Raw genomic sequence first — 22,577 nt, forward strand, 5'->3', positions numbered from 1 at the left:
TGTTTTTAAATCCTTTGGGTATAAATCAAGGAGTGGGATAACTGGGTCAAATGGAGGTTCCATTCCCAGTTTTCCGAGGAATCTCCACACTACTTTCCAGATTGGTTGCACCAATTTGCAGTCCCACCAGCAATGTATGAGTGTGCCTTTTCCCCCACATCCTCGCCAAACTTTTTTTTTTTTTTATTCTTAATAGGTGCCATTCTGACTGGAGGGAGATGAAATCTTAACAGTAGTTTTGATTTGCATTTCTCTAATTGCTAGAGATGTTGAATATTTTTTCATATATTTGTTGATTGATTATGTATCATCTTCTGCAAAGTGTCTGTTCAGTCCTTGGCCCATTTATTGATTGGATTATTTGTTTTGTTGGTGTTACGATTTTTGAGTTCTTTATGTATCCTAGAGATTAGTGCTGTATCTGCTGTGTGTGTGTGGTAAAAAATTTGCTCCCATTCTGTAGGCTCTCTATTCACCTCACTGGTTATTTCTTTTGCCTATAAGCTTTTTAGTTTGAATCCATCCCAGTTAGTGATTCTTGCTTTTATTTCTTGTGCTTCAGAGTCTTGTAAGAAAGTCAGGGACTAATCTGAACATGATGAAGATTTGGGCCTACTTTTTCTTCTGTTAGGGATTGGGTCTCTGGGTTAATTCCTAGCTCCTTGATCCACTTTGAGTTAAGTTTTGTGCATGGTGAGAGATAGGGGCTTAATTTCATTTTGCTGCATATGGATTTCCATTTTTTCCAGTACCATTTGTTGAAGACTCTATCTTTTCTCCAATATGTTTTTGGTGCCTTTGTCTAATATGAGATAACTGCATCTGTGTGGATTTGTCTCTGTGTCCTCTATTCTGTACCATTGGTCTATAAGTCTATTTTGGTGCCAATACCATGCCCTTTTTGTTATTATTGCTCTGTAGTATAGTTTAAGGTCTGGTGTAATGTGCTACCTGTTTCACTCATCTTGTTAAGGATTGCTTTAGCTATTCTGGGTCTCTTATTTTTCCAAATAAATTCCATGACTGCTTTTTCTATTTCTTTGAGGAATGTCATTGGGATTTTGATTGGAATTGCATTAAAACTGTATAGTGCTTTTGGTAGTTTTTTGCTTTTGGTAGTATGATCATTTTGAAAATATTAATTCTGCCTGTCCAAAAACAAGGGAGATAGTTCCATTTTCTAAGATCTTCTTTAATTTCTTTCTTTAGTGTTCTGTAGTTTTCATTATAGAGGTCTTTGACCTTTTCGTTTAGTTGACTTCCAAGTTTTTTTTTTTTTTTTTTTTTTTGAGGCTATTGTAAACAGGGTGGTTTTTCCAGTTTCTCTTTCAGAGGATTTGTCACTGATGTAGAGAAATACCTTTGATTTATGGGTGTTGATTTTATATCCTGCTACTTTGCTGAATTCTTTTATTAGTTCTAGAAGTTTTCTGGTGGAATTTTTTTGGATCCTCTAAGTATAGAATCATGTTGCCAGCAAATAGTGATAGTTTGAGTTCTTCTTTTCCTATCCATATTCCTTTAATTTCTTTCATCTGTCCAATTGCTCTGGCTAGAGTTTCAAGAACTATGTTAAATAAAAGTGATTAAAGAGGCCATCCCTGTCTTGTTCCAGTTTCTAGAGGAAATGCTTTCAATTTTTCAATATTTCTCCCATCCATCTACTCTGCTGTATAGTTTCTATCATTTAGAATGATGTTGGCCTGGGGCTTAGCATAGATAGATTTTACAATGTTGAGATGTGTTCCTGTTATTCCTAGTTTTTCTAGTATTTTGCACATGAAGAGGTGCTGTATTTTGTTGAATGCTTTTTTTTTGCATCTGTTGTGATGATCATGATTGTTATCTTTAATTGTAATGATGTGATGAATTACATTTATTGATTTCCATATGTTGAACCAACCCTGCATCCCTGAGATGAACCACATTGATCATGGTGCACTATCTTTTTGATATGTTTTTGTATTCAATTAGGCAGAATTTTATTGAGAATTTTTTTTTATCTATGTTCATTAGAGATATTGGTTTGAAGTTTTCTTTTCTTTTCTTTTCTTTTTTTTTTTTTTTTTTGATGTGTCTTTGTCTGGTTTTGAAATCCAGGAGATGTTGGCCTCATAGAATGAGTTTGGATGTGTTCCCTCTTTTTCTATTTCATGAAATAATTTGAGGAGTATTAGTATTAGTTCTTCTTTGAAGGTCTTGTAGAACTCAGCTGGGTATCCATTTGGTCCTGGGCTTTTCTTGGTTGGTAGGCTTCTGATGGCGTCTTCTATTTCATTGCTTGAAATTGATCTGATTTTTGATGTGTCTCAACATCCTTTCATCTTTTTAAAAATCAAATAGTCTAAATTGTCATGGTGCTTCTTGTAGCTCTGTGCAGAGAAAAGAGCCTTAGAATGTTGAGAACATAAGCATTAGTTTCTGCTTCTTTTATGATGACTCTCATAATCTGTCACCCTTGGGCTCACAAATATTTTCTTCAAACTAATTTTATCACTGAAAAATTGTTTTATCTTCTGTGTAGTTAGGAGTTAAAAAGTAAATGTTCACGTTTTTAACCATGGTACTCATTATTTGACCTATTTAGATGAGCAGAGTGATAAATTATGAAATATTATCTATATGTCTGCTGCCATCTGCCTCACTTAGATTTGCCTCTTCTTTGAAGTATAATGTCAATTTTTATTCTATAACTGATTTATAAATTAATCAATATTTTATCTATAGTTCTATAGAAATACTCTATTGAAGGTTGTATGCACTCAGTGTGGTTTGATTAATTTTACTTTAAGAGGAGACAGGAAAGGGAAATGCTGGGGACTGAATTAGAGCAAATTATGTTCCATGTTTTTGTAATTATGTCAAAACAAATCCTAATGTTATGCATAACTAAAAAGAACTAATAAAAATTGCAAAAAGCTTAAAGTATTATAATTATTTTAATAAGCTATCTAGCTTTAAAATTTTTTATCAACTTTGTTAAAGTTATTTTAATATAATCACATCTACTTAAATTATGTTATACAATGAGTTTTGATGGTTGCATGCATTCTTAAAAGCACCACTACCATGAAGACACAAAAAATTTCCATCACCCTCAAAGTGTCCTGTTGTCTGTTTTATTGTCATTCTTCCTTCTGACCCAGGGCCCATAGAACCACCAATTGCTGCCATCACTATATACTATTGCATTTTAAAAATAATAAATGGAATCATTCAGTGTGAACTTTTTACATCTGCTTTCTTTCACTCAGCATAATGACTGAGATTCTTCATGTTGTGTATTTTCAGTAGTACATTACTTTTGTGTAGTAGTATTCTATTATATACCATATTTTAAAAAATTGAGTCACTTATTGATGGACTTTTGTGCTGTTCCCAATTTTTTTTTGTATTCCATATTTTAAAAATTTGAGTCACCTATTGATAGACTTTTGTGTTGTTTCCAATTTTTGACTATTATTAATAAGACTTTTGTGTACTCTTTTATTTATTTAATACCTGTGAGTAGACAGGTTGCATTTTATGATGGGTATATAATTTGTGAGCATGGCTGTCCAATGTATACTATGTATACACTGATTTATGATCCAATAAATATTTCATATACAGTTGAGATTTTAAATGAACTATGATAATCAGATCAAAGGAATACTAGAGAGTACTGCAGAAAACCAGTCACAGGAGGCTATGATGAAAATTTAATTACAAAGGATATTGAATATCTGAGGGTGACAGCTCTGTTACAATAGATGTAACACTGAAGTGAAAAGAAAATTTTATTTGGTTCTCCTTGAAATCGACTCTGTATTTCTTGGAAATTATCAAACCTCTCTGTTTTAATTTTTATATCTTAGCTGAAGTTATCACCATACTGTCTTTGGTTCACTGGATTTAATAGACAATTGAAAATAGATTAAGATAAAGAATGCTCACAAATTATTAATTGTATTTGGGAGTTTTGTATATTTTTTTCTGTTCTGGGCTAAAAAGCTAAAATTGGTACCAATCAAGATATATGGTTGTAGGTGTATCAAGCTAAGTGACTTTAAGATTTTTTTGAGACCATTAGTTCAGAAGCATTGTATAAGTAGAACCAGTGCCAGATTTTTCTTCTGAATTCTATCAGCTGAGTACAGTGTGCTTCCTTTGCTTATTATGAGAGAGAGAGAGAGAGAGAGAGAGAGAGAGAGAGAGAGAGTGAGAGAGAGAGAGAGAGAGAGAGAGAGAGAGAAATTGAAGACTCAGTAATTTCTTTCTAAATAATTTTAATAAAATGAGGTTTGCTAAGGAAAGGTTTAGTACCATTAGTATTTTATCAAAATACCTTAAAGTATCTTTTAATATTCATAAAACAGTACATTTTAGCCTGGCTAATTTAGAGAATTAATACTTTACCAACCTTATCATGTTGCAAGCATAGCTATTAAAGGAATTTTGTAACAAAATCTATCTAAAAAAGAAAGAAATTTGTAGTTGTGAAAACAACTGAGATAGGGCTCCATAAAAATACTTAAATAGCTTGTGACCAATAAGATTCTTAAGCAGGGGTGCATGTATGTGCAATGGTCAGATGTTGTATCAGACCACTAGAAACAGAGGCACGGGGAAAAAGGTTCCTAGAGAATCTGAAAAATTTCTTCACTGTTTTGGAATCTCATTTCTTCATCAATACCAACCTCATTAGTCTCTTGTAAGGATTAAATGACTATATATATTAAACTGTTAACCCTCAAGACATCAGAATACAAAGGGAACCCAAATAAGCCAATGGTACTCTAAATATATGAATGGGAACTTTTGAGAACCAGATAGGTTGATTTGTCTGTTTCAAGGCAACAAACACAGTGGAAAAAGAAAGTAGAAATTGGGCCTTCATCTAGACTGAGCTCAGGTCATATCTTGGAAAACAGTTCAAATTCAAAACACCTCAGCAATATCTAAATTTAAAATGCACACAAGCCCACACCCACACACATTGAAATCAATGAATGCTTTGGCTAAAACCCACTTGGGAACAAGGATGTTCTTTAGTGCCAAATTCTCATCTTATTTTATTCTGTGGCCAAAATTCTAAGAATTAGAGAAGTGAAACAGGGCCAAACAAGGTTTTCTATTAAAATAAGAGGTCCTAAGTAATGAATGGAAACTTGGAACAGATCTTAATGGCAATAGTAGAAGCCAGACTTTAGCTGAAATACAAACTTATGAATGTGGGGCACGTATTGAATCTTAAATAGAATATTTGTGCTTTTAATGAGTCAAAAACTTAGCTTAACCTAGACAGTGCTGATTTTTGTTCCAGAAGAGCTCAACTTGGTGCTCAATTGTTGGAAGCTTGCTGCCTCCTTGTCTTCAGTCACTGATAAAATGCTGAATAGGATAAGACCAAGGATAAATCCCTATAGTCCCTGTTGTAATTCTCCTTCCAGGCTGATGAATTCCATTAATAAACACTCTTCGGTACTGTTCAACAGACAATTATGAAATCACCTAACCTTAAAACTATACTGTATTGCTATCTTTCTTCATCTTGTCTTCATGAATATATAGGGAGACTTTATGTCTCCATGAATTCCAGAAGACTGTGTTTGTAGTACTTAATTTATCAATGATTCTACTAATTCAAAATCTAAAACATCCATTTGAAAAAAAATTAAGTCTATGTTGTAGGTTGTAAGTTAACAATTTTTAAAATAGTTTCTAGGAAGAATGTCTTCATTTCTAAGTGCTCATAAACAATAATTTTGAAATCATTTATATCAAACTCAATGGCACTTTTTTTTAAAAAAGAGGAAATTTAGTTCTCTAGTCATATCTGTAGGGTCTTGTAGTACCTTGGAAGATCATTTATCTGGTTACAGATCCTTGACTCATATCACTTTTGTGCTTCCTATTTCCTCATCAATCTTGAGGTTCAAGTTTTATGTAGCCATTTTCTTTGATGAAAAATGAAGAATGTGGCTAAGAGTCTAAATAAATCTTCACCTTTAATATTCTGTGAATCTTATTAGGGCTGCTCAATTGAGAATATTGATGGAGAAATAAAGTTTGATTTTTATCTGTTATCCACCCCAAGATGTTAGCTATCTCTCCCTTTTTAATACTCATCCAAAGATGGCTTGAGTCCCTTTTGTTTATTCTCAGCAATTTCTAGAAATATCAGCCAAGTATCATCATATAAATTTCTCAGAACTAAAAATTTAAAGTATCTCTTCCCAAAAGCCATTTGCTAATGCCAAATATTGTACTACTGTATTCCTTCTGGAGGAAGGGAGATGTAAAAAAAAACTCAGCTGTCATTTCATGTGAAAAATTTGGGGCACTAATTCTATAAATAATGCTGTAATTATATTGAAAAGTATTTTTCTTGTGGAGGTGCCTGAAGATCAGGCATCTCATCCATTGTTTTAACTAACCTTTATTTTATTTTTATGTGGTGCTGAGGATCGAACCCAGTGACTCATGTGTGCTAGGTAAACATTCTACCGCTGAGCCACAACCCCAGCCACCATCCATTTTTGACAAGATGAAAAGTTTTAAAACCACTTTGAATCAGACTAAACTTTGGAGATGGCTTTCTGTCTCCGTCTCTCTCTCTCTCTCTCTCTCTATATATATATATATATATACTATATATATATATAGTAGAGGGACATAATACCTTTATTTTATTTGTTTATTTTTATGTGGTTCAGGAAAGTGCTCTACCATTGAGCCACAATCCCAGCCCTGTCTCTTTTTAATTATATAACAGGTACTCAGCCTGTGGAGCAACATAAATTCACAAATTAAAAATGAAAACTAGGCCCTTCTCTGTTTGACAGATACTCATAATTGTCATCCCCAAACCTGATCAAACTAATGAGCATGTCCTTTTGTCCTGTGGTTCTGCAAAATAAAATGATTTGAATCGATGTTGATAATAGAGAATGGAAATTTATGTGAATTAGGAGAGTTTACTGAGTGCCAGTATTTTTCTTGTAGCTTAATTCTATTGTGTTGTGATTGGTTTTGCTCCTGTGCCCAATGATCTCCTGAGAGATGTATTTTACAAATATAATTAAGAAATATAAGTAAGGAACATTATTTCAAAGTTCTTATCCAGCTTAGGGGAAAACAAACATTCTGTCTTATGGCTCTTCTTTAATCTTGTCACTTTTCTTATTATAAGCAAAGAATACCTTAATTTTATAACTTATAATTTTAATATAAAGTAGAAAAATGACAGCATAATACCTTTGGGCAAAACCCTTTCTAGGGTTCAGCAACTTTGTTAGTTCTCCCAGTTTGAAGTACTTTGTTTTATATTTTCATTTGACAGCTTTAAAGGCAAAAATTCATAGTAAAATCATTGCATGCTCTTGATCCTTCCTTTTGTAAGATGTGTTTTATCCACATACAGCAAAGTGGGAATGCCTGAGTTGCAGCAGCTGTTCTTGAATTTGCTAAAAATAGGGTCGGAAGAAGATGAAGCAATTAACATGTATTGAGAATTATAAGATTTCCAACACTGTGAAGGAGACACAAATATAAAACATGGCTCCTGCTTTTAGTTTGCTTATAATTGGAGAATAGTAAAGTATTTGTATGAATTAAAGAAGGACACGTATTAGCATTCAGAGATAGGCTGCAGATTGTGAAAGAGAAAGAAAGATCCTTATGTTTAGAATAGACACTGTTTCATGGATTGGTGGGTTTTGAGCAGGACCTTGAAATTTACATAGGATTTGGAATGAGGAAGAGCAAGGAAGAAGCTATTTTATTTAAATTACATAAGCAAATTTCTGTTTAAAAAATTGAATTGAGCCCTCTGTGCCTTGCTCTATACTGGGTGCTAGAAATTACAGCAAGACATTAGTGTTCACGTGCTGTTCTGGAATTACTCTGTACTCAGTTGCTAGGGTTATTTCTTTGTATCTTAAAAAAGTGAATCTCTTGTGAGGAAATAAATTCTCTGGAGGAATTCCTATGGAAGAAGTTCCTTTTACTTGGCAATTTAACAGGGGGCTGTTTGGGGGAGTAGTTTTCAAAATATAGAGTTGTTTTCAAAATATCCCAAACTTGTAGAATAAGTTGTAGAAACCATTGAGAAAGCTTAATTTGGGTGCACACTCATCTTCCCCATCATCATTGATTTCTTAAATGATATAGTTGCAGTTGCTTGTCTCTGTTTATTATCTAAGGGACCATGCCACATGTAGATTATTAGCTAAGATGTTGTTTGACAATAAGAAATGGTTGCATTTAATCACATCCCAGTTGGGCTGGGGTTGTGGTTCAGCAGTAGAGTGCTTGCCTAGTACATGTGGGGCCCTGGGTTGGATCCTCAGCATCACATAAAAATGAATGAATGGAATAAAGGTATTGTGTCCAACTACAACTAAAAAATAAATACTTAAAAAATAACATCACCATCACAAATACCATTAATATTAATAATGCAATTGTCAGTCCCTATGCAATTTGTTTTATATACTTTATCTTGTGTAATCATAATACTAGTTCTCTGAATTTTATTTAGTATGATTTTCCACACTTGAAATAAGTAAATTGAAACTTACATTAAGATATATGTCTGAAGTCACATAGTTAGTCATTAGCAGGAGTGTGGCTGACTTCAAATACTGCACTCTTAATCACTGTTCTATTCTGTTTTTGAGTCAGGTGTTCTGCAAGATCTAGGGGAAGGAATGCATAACAGTGTGCTCAAAACACTAGTATTCATATTTATAGAAAGGGCCCTCTACCAACAGTGAGACCAATCACATTTGATTAGTTGGTAAGGTGGACAGAAGCCTCAGACCATAGCGTGAGGAACAAAATTATTGTAGTGCCAAAACTAGAATATACCATCTTTTTAGTACAATGTCTTTGAAAAGGAGGCTAATTGTGTTGGTTCTCTGTTTGCCTTCTCAGTCATTAAGGGAGAACACACTAGTTGGAGCTTATGATCCTGAAACATCAAAATGGACAACCTGGGAGGTGTCCTTGCCAGAAGATGAGGAGATTGCTGAAAAACAATTTGTCATTTTTCTCCTGAGACATGACATTTAGGGGATTCTGTTAAAAAACATCAACAAGCCTCTACCACTTTAATCTCTTCCTTAAGTGCCTGTGATCACTTCAGGGGCAGAGGGCCATACATGGTCAATACCCAGAGGCAGGTTTCTGAGCTATGGGCAGAGGTGGCAGTGACTGTGAGGGCTGGGAGGAGATGAGGGGAAGAAAGGTCACTTTTCCTGACAATTTACAACTTGATTCCACTTATAAGCCATTTGTTTTCAGAAATAAGTAATGGGTGAGGACATAGGCCAGGACTACAGTTTGTGCACTTGAGAGATTAAGGCTCCCTGAGATCAAATTACCACAGCAAACAGAGACAGAATTACTGAGGGATGTTTGGGGAGGATGCAGACAGAAGAAGGAGAAGCCAGAGACCAAAGAAAGGAGACAGGAATAGATTTTGATGGAAATTGCCTCCCACTCTGCACCCTTGAGGGAACAAAGAGGACAAATAAGAAACAGCAGTGCTAAGAAAAAGATGGGAGTTTCACTGTTAAAAAAAAAAAAATTTGGTTAGGTCATGCATGGAATGTTGTTAGTGAGTGTACTTGGGTAGCAGGAAGGATGTGCTAGTTCAGACCTTTGAAGTCTGGGTGTTAGGATTATAACCCTGGGTCTTTAACTGTGTCCCCTCAAGGAGGGAAGCATGCCAAAAGTCAGCTTTTGCTCTGGCTTTGTTCCAGTCCTTAGCTAGAAAATGACCAACAAAGAAGATCTACAAATACAATGATGCTGGAAGATGAGGAAGAGAAAGGACATTTTAGTGAGTGCTTTTCTGCATGTTGGGCAATAGATTTTAAACCTCTGTGGGAAAGATAAGAGGGCCTGTAAAGAGAGAATATTCAGAACTGAGAAGCAGAGGCAATGACACAGCAGGGAAAGGCTTGCCTGCTCCTTCTGCCTTCTCATTCATGGTAGAGAATTTGTGTGTCACTTCTGCAGCAATATAAGGGTAGGCTTAGGGACCCAGAGGCACAGAGGTTTATAGGAAACTTATATTTATAGAAGATGAGCTGCAGTCATTGAAATTGCTAGCTATTGTAAAATAAATCCCAGCCTCCCATATTTTGCTTAATAACAGATTTTTTTTTTAACTGCAAAGCTTTAATGGAGTTCAAATTCCAGCCTGGCTTAGAAGATCATGAGTAACACTCTTAATTTAATGATTTTGTAGGCTCTTGAAGACATTGTCATCTATTAAAGAAAAAAATTAAAATCACTCTTGAAAGAAAATGTCTTGGGTGAAAAATGAAAAAGATTTGGAGATTAGGGGAAGAAGCCTTAAAATTTCTACCAATTTTTTATCTAGTGTGTCCTAAACGGGTCAAATAAGAGGTTTGCCTGCAACTTCAAGGAGCTAATGGAGTTTTAAACACTGAAATATTTGTTATTTGCCAAGGTACACACTAAAAGTACCGCTTGACTAGGAGCAGAATTGAGTATTGAATCCCAGGATGCTGGTTTTAGTTTTGCTCCCAAAAGGCGGACAGCATTTGCTATCCCCTGCCCTTTGCCCTAGGAGTTAAGCACTTTCTGTAGTACTAAAGAGTGTTCCAGAGATGTCGTGGGGGTCAGGTAAAATAATCAGTTCCCATCCCAGTGGCTCCAGAGCACCGCCCCTGCATTTGTGTCCTTTAAATGTTAGAGCCGCCACCCAGGTCCCCATACTTAGCTAAGGTTCTCAGTTTATTTTCCTGGATTGCGCTTGGAAATCTTTTTCAGGGAGCCGATAGCTCCTGAGTTCCAGGGTCTTAACTGCTTTTCACAGACTAATCTTATAAGACCTTTTAAGCAGGCGAGAGATCTTGGAAAGTGGATGGACAGGACCTTGGGGGCAGGGAGACAGGGAGTGGCCGTGTTCCCGCCGTCTGCTGGGATCTGGCGGGTTCGGGGTGGAGGAGATGAGGCTGGAGTGGCTGGGCAGTCCGAGGTTGCTGTTCACCACTTCGGTGCGGAATCGGAGCTGGACTTGCTGAACACTCCTCCCTCTCCCCCTCCCCTTCAGCTTCCTTTTCCCTCCCCCCGGAGCAGCTACGGCAGCAGCATCAGCTGCAGGAAGCGGAGCCGGGCTGAACGACTGGAGAAGAGTGGAGGAACTGGGGTATGGGGGATCAGCCGGGGCAGAGGGGCCGGGGCCCCTTGAGAAGGCCTACGAGGGGAGCGGCCCCAGGCGTTTGGTAGCGCGTGAACTGTACTGGAGTCGGCGCGGGGCGGCACGAGCGGAGGCGGAGGCGGGGCCCAGGCGTGGAGCAGGGCTGGCTAAGCTGCTGCCTCGGGCCCTGCCCGGCTGCCTCCGCCGCCGCCGGAGGCTATGGAGCAGGCTGGCACGAGACTGTGGGCTACAGAGCATCCACGACTCCGGCGGCCCCTGCCGTGGCTGCTGCTGCTGTCTTTCCTACTGCTGGTGGTGCTGCTGCCCGGCCCGGCGGCCTCCCAGCTACGGTACTCGGTGCCTGAGGAGCAAGCACCGGGCGCACTCGTGGGCAACGTGGCTAGAGCGCTGGGGCTGGAGCTGCGGCGTTTGGGGCCTGGCTGTCTGCGCATCAACCATCTGGGTGTGCCCAGCCCGCGCTACCTGGAGCTGGACCTGACTAGTGGAGCGCTCTTCGTCAACGAGCGCATTGATCGCGAGGCGTTGTGCGAGCAGCGGCCTCGCTGCCTGCTTAGCTTGGAGGTGCTGGCGCACAACCCTGTGGCGGTGAGCGCAGTTGAAGTGGAAATATTGGACATCAATGACAACTCGCCGCGCTTCCCGCGGCCCGACTACCATCTTCAGGTAAGCGAATCGGTGGCGCCTGGAGCGCGCTTTCACATAGAGAGCGCGCAGGACCCCGACGTGGGCGCCAACTCAGTGCAGACCTACGAGCTCAGCCCCAGTGAACACTTTGAGCTGGACCTTAAACCCCTGCAGGAGAACAGTAAGGTGCTGGAGCTGGTGCTGCGTAAGGGCCTAGACCGCGAGCAGGCAGCCTTGCACCACCTGGTTCTCACGGCTGTGGACGGGGGCAGCCCACCTCGCTCAGGCACCGCGCAGATCTCTGTGCGCGTCCTGGACACTAATGACAACTCCCCCGCCTTTGACCAGTCCACTTATCGCGTCCAGTTGCGGGAGGACGCACCCCCAGGCACATTGGTGGTAAAGCTGAATGCCTCAGATCCGGATGAGGGCTCCAATGGGGAGCTCAGATACTCCTTGAGCAGCTACACCTCGGACCGAGAAAGGCAGCTCTTCAGCATAGATGCCAGTACCGGGGAAGTGCGAGTGAGTGGGGCGCTGGATTATGAGGAGGCCTCCTCCTACCAGATCTATGTGCAGGCGACTGACCAGGGTCCAGTGCCCATGGCGGGTCACTGCAAGGTGCTGGTGGACATTGTGGATGTGAATGACAATGCACCAGAGGTGGTGCTGACGGACCTATATAGCCCAGTGCCTGAGGATGCTGCACCCAACACTGTTGTGGCCCTTCTCAGTGTCAATGACCAAGACTCAGGCCCCAACCGGAAAGTGAGCTTGGGTCTGGAGGCCACATTGCCTTTCAGGCTGAATGGCTTTGGAAACTCCTACACACTGGTGGTGAGTGGCCCTCTGGACCGGGAGCGGGTGGCTGCCTACAACATCACAGTAATAGCCACTGATGGAGGAATACCACAACTCACATCCCAACGGACACTGAAGGTTGAAATCTCTGACATCAATGACAATCCACCAAGCTTCCTGAAGGACTCCTATTCCATCTACATCCAGGAAAACAATTTGCCAGGAGTGTTGCTCTGCACTGTGCAAGCCACAGACCCAGATGAAAAGGAGAATGCAGAGGTGACCTACTCCCTCCTAGAGAGGGAGATTCAAGGGCTGCCAGTCACCTCCTATGTCTCCATTAACAGTGCCAGTGGCAGCCTTTATGCTGTCAACTCTTTTGACTATGAAAAGTTTCGAGAGTTTTTTGTGACTGTGGAGGCCCAGGACAAGGGGAAGCCACCACTGAGCAGCACTGTGACCGCCAATGTGTATGTGGTGGACGTGAATGATCATGCCCCTCACATTCTGTACCCTACCTCAACCAATTCGTCAGCAGCCATTGAGATGGTGCCTCGAACTGCCCCTGCTGGCTACCTGGTCACCAAAGTCATAGCCATGGATTCAGACTCTGGACAAAATGCTTGGCTCTTTTACCATCTAGCCCAGACTTCTGACTTGGACCTCTTTAAAGTAGAGCTGCACACAGGAGAAATTAGGACTACTAGAAAGATAGGAGATGAGAGTGGTACCACTTTCAATCTGACTGTGGTGGTCCGTGACAATGGGGAGCCATCACTTTCATCCTCTGTGGCCATTACAGTAGCTGTGGTGGATAGGGTTTCTAAAATTCTCCCTGACACTCAGAGACATGTGAAGAGTCCTCGGACATACTCTGAAATTACACTTTATCTGATAATAGCATTAAGCACAGTATCTTTTATATTTCTTTTGACAATCATTGTTTTGAGCATCATCAAGTGCTACCATTACACTGCATATGGCACTTCATGCTGTGGAGGCTTCTGTGGAGTGAGGGAGCGGTGCCCTGCAGAACTATACAAACAGGCCAACAACAATATTGATGCCAGGTTACCACATGGCCTCAAGGTGCAGCCTCACTTCATTGAGGTTCGAGGGAATGGCTCCCTCACCAAGACCTACTGCTACAAGGCCTGTCTGACAGCAGGCTCAGGGAGTGATACTTTCATGTTTTACAACACAGGGGCCCAGACAGGACCAGGGCCTGGGGGAGCCCAAGCAGCAGTGACTGACAGCAGGCACCTCACAGGCCAAAGTGGGCAGAGTGCTGGAAACCTGATTATTCTCAAAAACGATGTTGTTTCTCAAAATGAGGTGAGATAGTGTTCAAGGGGTATATTTAAAAAAAGTTCTGTATTTTCACATGCCCCCTCCTGATATCATGTGGTTGGCTTTATTGAATTATTCACAATGACAGGTTATCTGACAAATTAAGTGTTAATAGTACCTCCAATTTGGTCATAATCTGCTGTTTCTTCTCTAGAAAAATAGCACTAGAGAATTGTTTTACCTCCCATTTTTTTCACATGTAGGAGGACTTATCCATAAAGTTGTTTGAGAAGTGAAGATTAGTCTTAAATATTTGAATGTTAAAGTTCAGCTTTGTAGAGCAAAAGAGCAGGTCTGGGAATAAAGATTATGTTTGAGAAGTAACATTGTGAAACTTAAGGAGAAAGAGCCTCTGTTGTATCCCATATAGGAAAAGTTGGGTTCAAAAAAATCATTTTTTAATTCTATAGGAATGGTTCTTTACATCTATCTATCTATCTATCTATCTATCTATCTATCGAGCTCTGAGACCTCTAGGGGCTGGTGCAGTTACCTCTATTTGGGTGTTTATACCTCGGACTGTATGTAGTACAAACTGTCCAGTTAATCTCTGGTAATTGCACAGAACGAATGTGGTAGGATCCTCTGGAAATGCACATCAGAGGTGATAAAGCCATAAACTATAGACCTCACCCTGAAGCCAGTTTCCTTTGGCCATATGATGTGGTCACTGTTCTGTAAGGAGGTAATGTTCCTCATGTCAGAGGAAATGTATAATGGTAAGGCAGAGAGATTATACATTTTTATGGTTGGGCAAGGGAGATATTAGAATGACTGGGTTAGAGATATGAGGGAATGGTGAAAACCAGGACATGCTAGGATCAGGGAGGAAGAAAAAAAGAAATGTCCCCTAGCCACCTTTCTTGGCATACTCTGAATTCATTTTAAAAGGATATTCCTGCATTTAGTTAAGTGCAATCTATAAACTTTTGATTCCCTCTTGACCACTCCTGGAATTTTGATGAGATAAAGTAACTTTATCAAGCCCCTAATGTCTTTAAGTTAAATGACAATACTTCAAAGCACATGTTCATTTTCTGGATCTAAAATTTGGTTTGCAATGAACTACAGAAAGCTTTGAAAGTGGATAGCTTCATGAAGACAGGTATTAGTATATGTGCTAGTTTTAAGAAGTTATACAGGCAGATTGTTCATTATTGTGAAGAATGCACAAATTATTGAAAAATGCATAGATGTGCAGGAGTGTGTACTATACTTGTCTCTGTATGCATGCTTGAAGTAATAGAGATTGTCTTTTTGGTACTGTAAACTTGGATTTCAAAAGACAAAATTTTGTCCCATACATAGTGATGAATTATCTTTTGAAACAACCACTTAGGTCTTTTAGAACTAGTACAAATTGAGTTAATAATATTTGTCTCTCCTATATTTTTGTAATGTCTTTTCATTGACATATTGCTACTTTTTTAATGTATGGTCACATTATAAGTTCTTCTTTGAGTAATATAATGCTTAAGTACAGAATTTTCTGTCCTTGATTGAGAGTAGAATTTCCCATAGACATTGTAGATTTATTATCAGAAGAGCCTGATGTTAGTCAATGCTGCCTAACCAAAGGATGTAGATTGCAGATCAAGAAAAATGGGGGTGGGGGAGGATATCAAAGAGTTTCCAGAATTCTTTAGATGGTAGCTTTTGAAAGCATGTAAAAGGGCTTAGTTTTAAATAAGAATGCTCTAGACATTTGTTTAACAAATTCCTGCAAGTTCTTTGGGCTTTGGTTGAGCTGCAGGGGTTGAAGAGGCTTGGAAAGCTAGCCAAGCAAGCCTCAGTTTTGCCACCAGCTGTGACCTGGAGGCTCAGATGTGTGGCATTCTTACTCTCCATCTCATGACTCAAAGCTTGGGGCAGTTTGATACATGAAGTGTTTCTGTCTTACATGACCTGTATGTTAATAGGGACTTTGACATACAGCTCTTTAATCTAGGGAGAAAATTGTGACAGAAAATCTTGTGGAATTTTCTTTTGGAATTTTGCTGGGAGAGTGCATGGATTTAATAAAGGCAGATTTCTGCTAACCTCTTCTGGAAATTCACCGAAGAGTCCCAAATTATTGCAGGTATAGGGAAGCAGTGAGTCACTTTGCTGTAGCAAGGCAAAATGGAAGCAAAAGTCAATTCAATTTTGAAAGTCATTATTGCTACATTAACTTGTTAATTTCCCATGTTGAGCTTTCTCTTTCTTTACCTAGTTACTTTAAATGACAGGAAAGCCCTGAGGTGTAATTAATGCCACATGCCTACAATAAAATTGGGTGGACATTGAAAAGGGAGAGTAAAGGAATGTGTACTCACTGACCACCCTGCTATGTAAGAAATACTCTGCTTTGCAATGTGTATATGTGCGATTCCACTCCCTCCAAGTCATACATTAAACAAACATTTATCAACATCTAACATAAAAGAAAGCTCAGAAAGGTTAGGTAACAAAGTTACACTGCTAATGGTATTTTAAGTCATTTTTTTAAACTCAAAGACTCTGCTTTTTTCAATAGTAGGAAATGACGGAAATCCCAATGTTTATATTTTTTTGATATGGGATTGTCAAGCATTTAGTCTATCATTAGTTCACCCAGTAACCAAAACCAACTGTTTTTGGAAAGATTAATTTCATGCAAGGAAGCAGATAACAAAAGGGACAATCAGTCAATAAAATGTTACTCCCAGCTAATATATTTTTATTTGTTTATTTGCTTTAAGTATTGGCAAAGCTTGCTAGGATATTTTATCCCTGTTCCTCCACTGATCTCTTTTTGCTTAGTAAACATAAGCATTTAATACCAGACTTTAATCTTTTTGGTGACTCTACCACCCCCCCCCCCAATTATATTATTTCATGAGTCACCTGTGCATCTAGGTTTTTAAAGCATCTGTATACAACAGGGCAGAATTTCTTTTTGGAGATTTTTGAAAATTTGATACTGAATTTGGCACCCTCTTCAGAGTCTCTGTGAAAAGAAACTGAATTTTAAGATAGATTCTATTTATTTGTGGTGCAATTGCTAATGAGTCACTGTGAGTACTCTGGGAAGATTTGTCCAACTGCACCTTAGTGGGGCCAAGTGGCACAGCATGTGGAAATAACAAAAGAATAGTAGAGACAGCAAGTTTGGCATTCAACTTCTTCTTATTTTGAAGCAATTTACAGATGTCAAATTCTCAGTTATTTCATCTTAATTCCAGTTGTTATGACCAGAAAGAATTAACCCTTTTTTCAGTGCCACCTAATTTATTTCCTCCTGAGACTGACTTCTCCATCTGCTGACTCTGTCCGGGAACACAGTTTACTCTCATTGTAAAGACATAATGGTGAACTTGTAAAAATTGTACAATGGTTAGAATAGACCAAGAAATTGTATCTTTGAACTTCCATTCCAGTGTTCCATCCTCTGATGGCCACTTTTTAGGGGGTGGGGTTGTTTTGTTTTATTATTTCATTTTGGTTATCAGATTGCTTTTCTGAGTAAAGGTTTGTTTTCTTTGGTTTGTAATATAATAAATTCTTCACATTACTTACTCCCTTGCTTTTTCTACAGACTGCTGAGCCAGATGGAATTATGGCTGAGTTCTTCTGCCTCTTCATTATGCACATATTATGACTGATGGAGAAATCTATTTATTATGACTTGAAAGTCATTGGCCTGCCCTTTCTTCTGACCCAGGAGTGAGCCATGATATGGGCATCTGGTCTAACTCAGTACACTGCAGGGACACAGCCTGGCATATAATATATTGTCTATTGGTGTGCTGCCTGCTTGACAGAATAGCAGCCAGTTCTGGATACTTGCCTTGGTTGGCTACCAAGTTTTGCTCTCAATGAGAGGTCAGAATGATGTCGGTTTACAAATGTTTGAGGAAAATTTGCCACCACCAGTCCCAGAGATTTAGCTGAATTTGATTGAGTATTAAAGGTGTCTTTGAATGTGACTTCTACAGGACTTCACCTGGATCAATGTTTCTGTGTGATTTATGATATGAACATAAATTTAGCTGATTCGTATTGTTACAGAGTTGAGGTCTGCTGGGAAACTGAGGCAATGCAGAGACTCCCCTTTAAGCCCAAATTCTTATGATCAGGTTAGAAAGATTTTAGACATGTTTCAAAGTTATAGGCATGAGTTTATTAGAAGGGATAGAAAAGGGGAGAGGGGACACTCTGAAGGTAGAGTGGATTCCCTCAGATTGGAGAGGGATGGCACGCCTCTCCTGTCCTTCAGTTTTATTGGGATCCCAAGGAAGTTTCCAGAGAGTCCCACCCAGGTTCACCTCTTAACTTTTGACTGACAGTATGATGACATCAGATTTTGAAGTCCGCACTTCGATGTCAATGCTAGGTGACTTTGGCCCATGTTGACCAGTTCTAATTGGAACCTGTTCTTATAGATTTTATGGTGAGAGGGAATTATTCTTATTTCCTTGAGTTCTGGGATCCTGTCTGTGTATGTCACAAAAGTCTCCCCTTTCAGGGTATCTTGTATTCTTATTGACATTTTGGGGCCTACACTTCTCCTGCAAGATAACAGTTTGTTTGTTGAGAAATGTAACATATCCTGTCCTCCTGAGCCAGTCAGGACTGCCGGTAAATTGCTTTTTTAAAAGTGAAAGCATGTGGGGGTCAGCACAATGGACCTAGTTTATAGAATTTTTCCCTAAACCTCATGTGTCTGCCCCTTAATATGATAATATTTTGAGTATTATAATCTATAGTCATAAGTTTAAGAGGATCCCTTAGTAGTGTTTTAAATCTACGAATCTAAAAGCTATTTAAGCTTCCCCCCCCCCAAGAGTTTGAACTTGACCTACGTAAGGAAATATCTGACATTGCACAGGTGAAGAGAGATGTTAGTTCCTTTCTGGTCATGCAGGATCAGAACTCTGGGCTCCAGGGAGGTACTGCTCTGAGTGAGGGAGCAGCTTCTATGCTAGCAGGCCCTGCATCCAGAATTAAGCAGGCCTAGCACTTTCTGTTGTACTGAAACCTATTAGGTATGTTTTAAAGTCATGGTTATTTTATTTTCCTGGCTCTGTGGTTTAGGGTTGTAAATGACTATGTTCAAAGCAAAGTATTCCACCCAGAATTCTCAAATTTATCATCTTATCATTTTGACTTACTAGAATACCAGGAGGTAATATAGTAACTATTAGATGAAATATTATATTTCTTTTTGACTTAATGTACTCCTTTTTTACTGTTTTGCAACAAATTGCTAGGAATTGGTAGTTAAACTACTAATTTAGTATCTCACAACCCAGTACCATGTGGTTGAGTTCTCTGCTCAAGTTTTCACAACTCTGAAATCAACATGTTGGCTGGGCTGAAGAGCTGTATACTCTTTTGGAGGTTTGGGGGAGAAATCTAGGTCATTCAGATTGTTGGCAGAACTCAATTCTTTAGGGACTGAGATCCACTATTTGCTGGGAGGTCACTTTCAGCTTCCAGAGGTTGTTCTCAGGTCTTGTCCCACGGCTATCTTCAGAATTGGCAATAGAGAATTTTCTCTCACGTGGAGTCCCTCTCATACTTTATTCAAATCTCTCTGATTTCTGCCTTTGATCTCTGGACTCAGATTTAAAGAACTCATGTGACTAGGTTAGTCTACCTGGATGATCTCCCTTTCTTAAAGACAACCAGCCACATTATGTAACACAATCAAGGGACTAAGATCCACCACAATCACAGTCTTATATTTGGTACATCAGATGTGAGGTCTTGGGAGAATCTTAGAATTCTGTCTCAGTTTTTATCAATGTTCACAAAATATCACTATGAAAAATATTGTGGATATGTTCTGAATAAAGGCCTATTAAGAAGGAAAAGGAGATATTGTATGTAGTCTCAGGTCTAAGAGAGAAATATTTTGAAGGTATCAATGTAGATTTCTATGGTAAAAAGTTAACATTATTCCACTGAGTATATTGAGTTAATGAATAAAATAGGGTGTTTTAGCCTGTTTTGCTTTAAATATGTCTTAGAAGAAGTGATTAATTCTTCTGTACTCAAATATTCTATTATATAAATCATAAATAATACTATTGCAGGCTATATTAATCTTTGCTATAATTTTGATAGAAACTCAAGTGAGTTCTTGTTCTTCAAGATGCTGCTTCACCCACATGAACTACTTGATTGAGTTTTTCCACATCTGGGGTTTTGTGAGTATTGTTCTACTGTAAGACTAAAACAATAGTAAATACTGGAGTTCCTTACCAATGGAAATCAAGTGTAGTTCTGGAATGTACCAAGTATTAGAGAACTAAAGAATGGTTAGTGCAAGGCCTTAATATATATCTTGTGTCAGATATATTAGTAGTCAACTTTTCAACCTGAATTTTTCTAGAATTTCATTAAAAATTTTGGAAGAAACAATTATTACTTTTAATTTTGTATTTTTTAAAAAATAAATCACTATTGAGGAAACTTGGAAATAAAAAGGAGGAAAAAAGAAAAATATATGTCATTCCACAAAAATTTATTTAAAACACAGACTTTTGTGTTAGAGGAACCTAAACATGACTGTTAGCCAAATTCATCACCAGTCAGGCAAACAATTTAATCTCTCTAAAGCTTTGATTTTTTTCATTTTTGTAGCAAAAGTATGATAATGTTGACCTTGCATGATAGTGCATTTACTTAAAATATTTTAAAAACCTACCAAATTCCAGAACCCTACTAGGTTCTGGGGATATAGCTATGGATTTTTTAATATCTGAGGACACTCATATGTCATGTGAGTAAACTGCTTTCACAGAATTTATGGTCTGACAAAGAAAGAATTAGGATTCATACAATAATATATGCAACGCTTATTTTATTGTCTAGTAGCAAATGGCTACTTAAAACATATTAATTACTTTCTCTTTGCCTTTTCCCTGTCTGATCTTACTGCCATAGGAAATCTCATAACTATGATTCTCACAAATGAATCTGAGAAACATGTTGTTGCCAAAGAACTATTGTAGAAAATAGCAAGCAGCATGACAAATTAAATGTATCATTGAGGAAGTGAGATTGTGTAATGAACTCAGTTCCCATTCAATCCTGGTAGAACTGTGCCTTTCAGCAAAATGAGGTTGGTGATTTCATTCCAAAGATCAAGTTGCAGCAGTTTTCATCATGAATGTTAGCCAATCATAAAAAAAAAAAAAAAGAGTTGGCAACATTTACTTAACAGATGTCAAAATCTTTCTTGAAGGAAGGTTCTGTCAGCTGAAAAGCTAACTCTAGTGCTGCCAATGTCAAGGGGGAATATGGTGATGATAATGAATAAAAAGTATTTCAGTCATATTTTTATGTTTATAAATGGTCTGCAGGCATGTACAGGTCTGTTTTTCCCTCCTCTTCCTTCACTCAGGAGTAATGTTAACTGGGTATGATTCAGATAAACTGCATAAGCTGGAAGCAACTGAAGAGACTGAGAAGCTGGGCTGAGGGGTATAGCTCAGTGGTAGAGCACTTGCCTAGCATGCATCAAGGCCCTGGGTTTTGTCTGCAGCACTATAAAGATTGTTGCTTCTAACATTACTGATAAAAGATCAGAGCACCTTTCATTGGGTCTGTAGATAGTTGTATGCTATTTTATATGGACTATCCCTAGCATTTTGTGAACTTAAAAACCAAAGATAAAGCCATCTGCATATTCATATCTTACCAGCAGAGTGGAATAGGATCAGAGAGGGAGGCTGATTATGTGGGGACCTTTGAGATAAAGTATCCCAGAGTTGTAACTTTTTCTGGACCTTGACTTTGGCTCAATCTTTGAACAACTCAATCTAGCCAATCCCAAATCTGTTAGATGGTTAAGATGCTCATCACTTCTCCTCTGGGTGTTATGAAGAAGTATGTTTAGGAAATATTTTTCATCCCTTAATTGTAAGACGGAAAGGAACAAGAATTATCAATACTTTGAAATAGTATAGAAACTATTTGGTTTTTGTCTACCAAATGTGTTAATTATAACTCAAAGAAAATACAAAATACAACCTCCATTCTCTCATATTTCTATTTGATAACTTCAATATTCAGTGACAGAGCCACTTTAATTTCTGTTCATGAAGAAAACATCTAGAGAAGTGTGCATCACAAGTTTTTCATAGTAAAATGTGGGTTAATTGATATAAAATAGTGATTGATTTTGTCCCCAGTGATTCTGAGTCGCTTCTAACCAGCAGTCACCAGGTGCCCGTATCTTCTTCTTTCTTTGTCCCCTCCACTTTGACGGGGGGGGGGGGGGGGGGACTCCCATTGTACATGTGGTGCAGAATGAGGAATGAGTGCGGGTCTTCTCAGATTAACTGAGTGAGGAGGTAAGGCACTCAGAGGAAAGCAGGGAACAAGTACAGTTTTATGAATAGGATTAGGTAACAAAACAAGGTCAAACTCTGACATGGTTTGTTTTTCTCTCTCTAGTATTCCTCTTTAGTCAGTAGAATTGGCTCTTATCAGTTGCTGGTATTATGACTGGGCACATCCGTCCTGGGTCAAACATGCTGCAGTCTGCAAATCCAGCAGCAGATTGCAGTCCTCTGCAGTTCAGCCAGGCCAGCAGAACTTGTATAGTTGTGAACACTGTGATAGCTAGAATTCCGAATTGAAGATATGCCCC

At 38.7% G+C, this 22,577-nt stretch overlaps 2 protein-coding genes across 2 annotated transcripts in view; both read left to right on the forward strand.

Annotated features, from left to right (window-relative positions):
• Pcdhac1 (protocadherin alpha subfamily C, 1) overlaps window positions 1–11,209 on the forward strand; it is a 33,883-nt gene extending 22,674 nt beyond the window's left edge. Inside the window, exon 2 of the mRNA XM_077796441.1 lies at window positions 10,835–11,209. Within this exon, the coding sequence (XP_077652567.1) occupies window positions 10,835–11,209 (375 nt within the window). The remainder of the gene's footprint in view (window positions 1–10,834) is intronic.
• A 168-nt stretch (window positions 11,210–11,377) lies between these two features.
• Window positions 11,378–22,577, forward strand: part of Pcdhac2 (protocadherin alpha subfamily C, 2) — a 39,374-nt gene continuing 28,174 nt past the window's right edge. The window contains exon 1 of the mRNA XM_026384424.2: window positions 11,378–13,939. Coding sequence (XP_026240209.1) covers window positions 11,378–13,939 — 2,562 coding nt within the window. The remainder of the gene's footprint in view (window positions 13,940–22,577) is intronic.

The sequence above is a fragment of the Urocitellus parryii genome, chromosome 1, assembly GCF_045843805.1.
Source record: "Urocitellus parryii isolate mUroPar1 chromosome 1, mUroPar1.hap1, whole genome shotgun sequence".
NCBI lineage: Eukaryota > Metazoa > Chordata > Mammalia > Rodentia > Sciuridae > Urocitellus > Urocitellus parryii.